This window comes from Ipomoea nil, unplaced genomic scaffold (genome assembly GCF_001879475.1).
Source record: "Ipomoea nil cultivar Tokyo-kokei standard unplaced genomic scaffold, Asagao_1.1 scaffold2779, whole genome shotgun sequence".
Lineage (NCBI taxonomy): Eukaryota > Viridiplantae > Streptophyta > Magnoliopsida > Solanales > Convolvulaceae > Ipomoea > Ipomoea nil.
This window is the reverse complement of record NW_017619207.1, coordinates 1,627,010-1,630,225: the sequence shown is the minus strand read 5'-3', so window position 1 is coordinate 1,630,225 and position 3,216 is coordinate 1,627,010. Positions and strand designations below refer to the sequence as shown.

The following is a 3,216-nucleotide window of genomic DNA, read 5'->3' as shown; positions in this document are numbered from 1 at the left end:
ATATGAATTCATATGCAATTTAAATTTTATATTAAATTTTGAAAATTTCCCACTTAAAATTTTAAATATTCCCGCGACAGAAAAAACGATCGTCGCAAGTTCCATCGCTAAACTCAAACGTGAAATATATATATTGCGTCCTACTAAAAGTAATATATAATATAATATAATATATATATAATATATAATATATAGCTAGGATGCATAATAATAGTATATATACAATACGTACTGCATTATAATTATTTTATATATATATATATATATATATATATATATATATATATATATATATTATAAATCTAATCTTTAGATGTTGTTTTGTGCAGGTCAAATGTAGTGCGCCAATTATGCCAAGACCAAGCAGCTAGACTGGTAGTGAGGCACAAAAATAGGGAACGTGTGGTAGAGAATAGTTTGGCCTATTTTTAGAATGCTATAATAGTAGGAGTTTCCTATTGTAAAATGTTCATTCTTCCCCTCTCGATTATTCTTTAAAGTTGTTACCAATGTCCATCGTGGCTAATTTCTTCTAGCTTGGCTTAGTGAATTGATGCCCGGAATTGATTATGCTGTAAGATTATTTATTTATTTTTATTATATATGTTTCTATGCATTTGAGTATTAAATATTCTGCTAAAATTATTTGAATAGTTGTATCATTTAATTGCTAGGGAAGCCTACTAGTTATTTATTTGATATAATTATTTGCTATATTAGATAATGTTGTGCTACAAATTATTCTAATATTCAGTAGCAACTGAGGTTAATTATTGACGGCTTAGTGATAATTGGTCTCGGGTAGAATATTTTTCTAAATTAAATGCAACCGCTTGTTCTTGTGTTATTTAGTTTGTCGGTTTTCCTAGTTTCTATTGCTGCTATTAAATTAAATCTATAGCGCTTGTCTTAGGTTATTTAGTAGTTAGGGGTAATTAAACCGCTTGTGCTTTATTTACCTACAACTAAGGAAAACGGAAATGAAATAATTTCACGACAAATATTCAATTGCATATTAATTACTTTATTAATCAATGATCAGTGTCGAATTCCGGTGGTGGATCTTTACTAACCAAGGTTTCTTATTATAAGTGTTTCGATATATTATTTTCATTGCTTTATTCGTTCAGTTAAATTACTTATTTATTTAAATTCTCTTTTAATTTATCTTTATTCTCGATATATTCCAAACCCCCCCTACCTTTAATTTGAGCACAAAAGTTAAACTAGTTACTCCTCGTGGGATCGACCCTTACTCCCGCTACTACGTTTGTAAGGTTCTAATTTGAGAGCTACGACAGCTCACCAGCAATCAATCAAGATCTATCAAATATTTATTCAAGTGTGTGAATAAAGGGAATGACCGTGTAACAACCGAATTTTATAAAAGTATGACTGACGAATATGGTAATAAAGTCATAGATGAGATAAATATGTACATAGCGTCATTTTAGCTTTGATGTGCAATTCAGAACACCTGCAGTTGAGAGGTTAAGCTTTCATCTAGTAGATTGTCAATCCATTATTTTTTGCGATGATGATGGTGTTGAAGATGTGCTCTGTCGACATATTATTGGTTAAAGTATGTTCAATGGATGGTTTGAAGCCAACAAAAAATATGTGGAAGCAAGGCGGTTAACATACATTGAGATTCCCAATAAATTTGTTTCGAAAAAACACATTCGGGAATGACATCCAAGGAAAATTGGATTTTTTTTTTCAATTGGTCGTATCTTTTATGTACTACCGGGCACTGTGAATTATATTATTTGAGATTCCTTCATAATATGGTTCATGGGCCTACAAGTTTTAAAGATATCCGATCATTTGCTAGGGTAGAGTATATCACTTTTAGAGATGCATGTTATGCATGCGGATTGTTAGATGATGATAAAGAATACATTGATGTCATAAAAGAGGCAAGTTAGTGGTCATCCGCACATTCCATGAGAAAAATTTTTGTTACATTGTTGATCTACAATTCCTTGAATAGGCAAGAAAATGTATGGAATGATGTGTAACATTATCACGCTAAAGATGCACAGTTCAGTCTATGTAGGCTACTTTTTCAACCAAGTACTATCGTTTTTTGTAATTATATGTTATAATTTGTTATATAAACGATACAATTTCAATTAACAATTTCTTACCTTATTTTTGCTTCCAGATCTTATATTAACAGAGGCTGAGAAGAAAAAAATTGGTTTCTTAGAATTAGAAAAGTTGTTACAAGAATACAATAAGTCACTAAAGGACTTTCCACCAATTTCAATTCCAATTTTAGATTCTTCGCGGTTAATTGTAAATCGGTTGTTGTTTGAAAGGTTATCCAATGATCGCGAAGGACTTGTAAATAAGGTAGATACTTGAGGAGGAAATTGACTGTGGAAAACAATGATTTTAGGTGGAAATTTTAGACAAATATTATATTACCAGTGGTTCTAAGAGGTACAATGCGAGACATTGTTTCTGCAACTATAAGTTCATCTTATTTTTGGAACAGTTGTTAGAGTTTTAAGATTGATAAAGAATCTATGATTGAGTAATATGGAACCTGGCATTGAACAACAAGAAGTTGAACAGTTTGCGAATTGGATTGCCTCAATTGGTGATGGAATAGTTGGATGTTCAAATGATGAGTGTCCAGAAGTTGATATTCCACAAAATTTGTTGTTGCACTCAACTGATGATCCGATTGCCACAATCGTTGAGAGTACATTCCCGATGTCTAACGAGAAAATGGTCAAATAGGCCCCTAAACTTTATCTCAAAAGTCAATTAGCCCCTTAAACTTTACAAAAGTGCAATTAAACCCTCAAACATGTCAAATTGGGTCAATGAAGCCAAAAATTGATAAATGACATGTTATTACCGGTCATTTCAATTCCGGCGACAGATTTCGGCCACTAGCGAAGAATTCCGACCACCGGTGAAAAAATCTAGTCACCGGCGACAAAATTCGGCCGTCGTCGTCTTCTCCGACAGCCGCCTTCTCCAGTGGAAGACGAACGGACGACCGGATTTTGTCGCTGATGACTGGATTTTTTCGCGGTCGCTGGAATTGAAATGACCTGTAATAATAGGTCATTTATCGGTTTTTGGGCTTCATTGGCCCAATTTGACATGTTTGGAGTTTAATTGCACTTTTGTAAAGTTTAGGGGCTAATTGACCTTTGGGATAAAGTTTAGGGGCCTATTTGACCATTTTCTCATGTC

At 32.9% G+C, this 3,216-nt stretch overlaps 1 protein-coding gene across 1 annotated transcript in view; it reads left to right on the top strand.

Annotated features, from left to right (window-relative positions):
• The first annotated feature begins 2,547 nt into the window (after positions 1-2,547).
• The window catches only part of LOC109157281, a 7,599-nt gene continuing 6,930 nt past the window's right edge, over positions 2,548-3,216 (top strand). The window contains exon 1 of the mRNA XM_019305181.1: positions 2,548-2,713. Within this exon, the coding sequence (XP_019160726.1) occupies positions 2,548-2,713 (166 nt within the window). The remainder of the gene's footprint in view (positions 2,714-3,216) is intronic.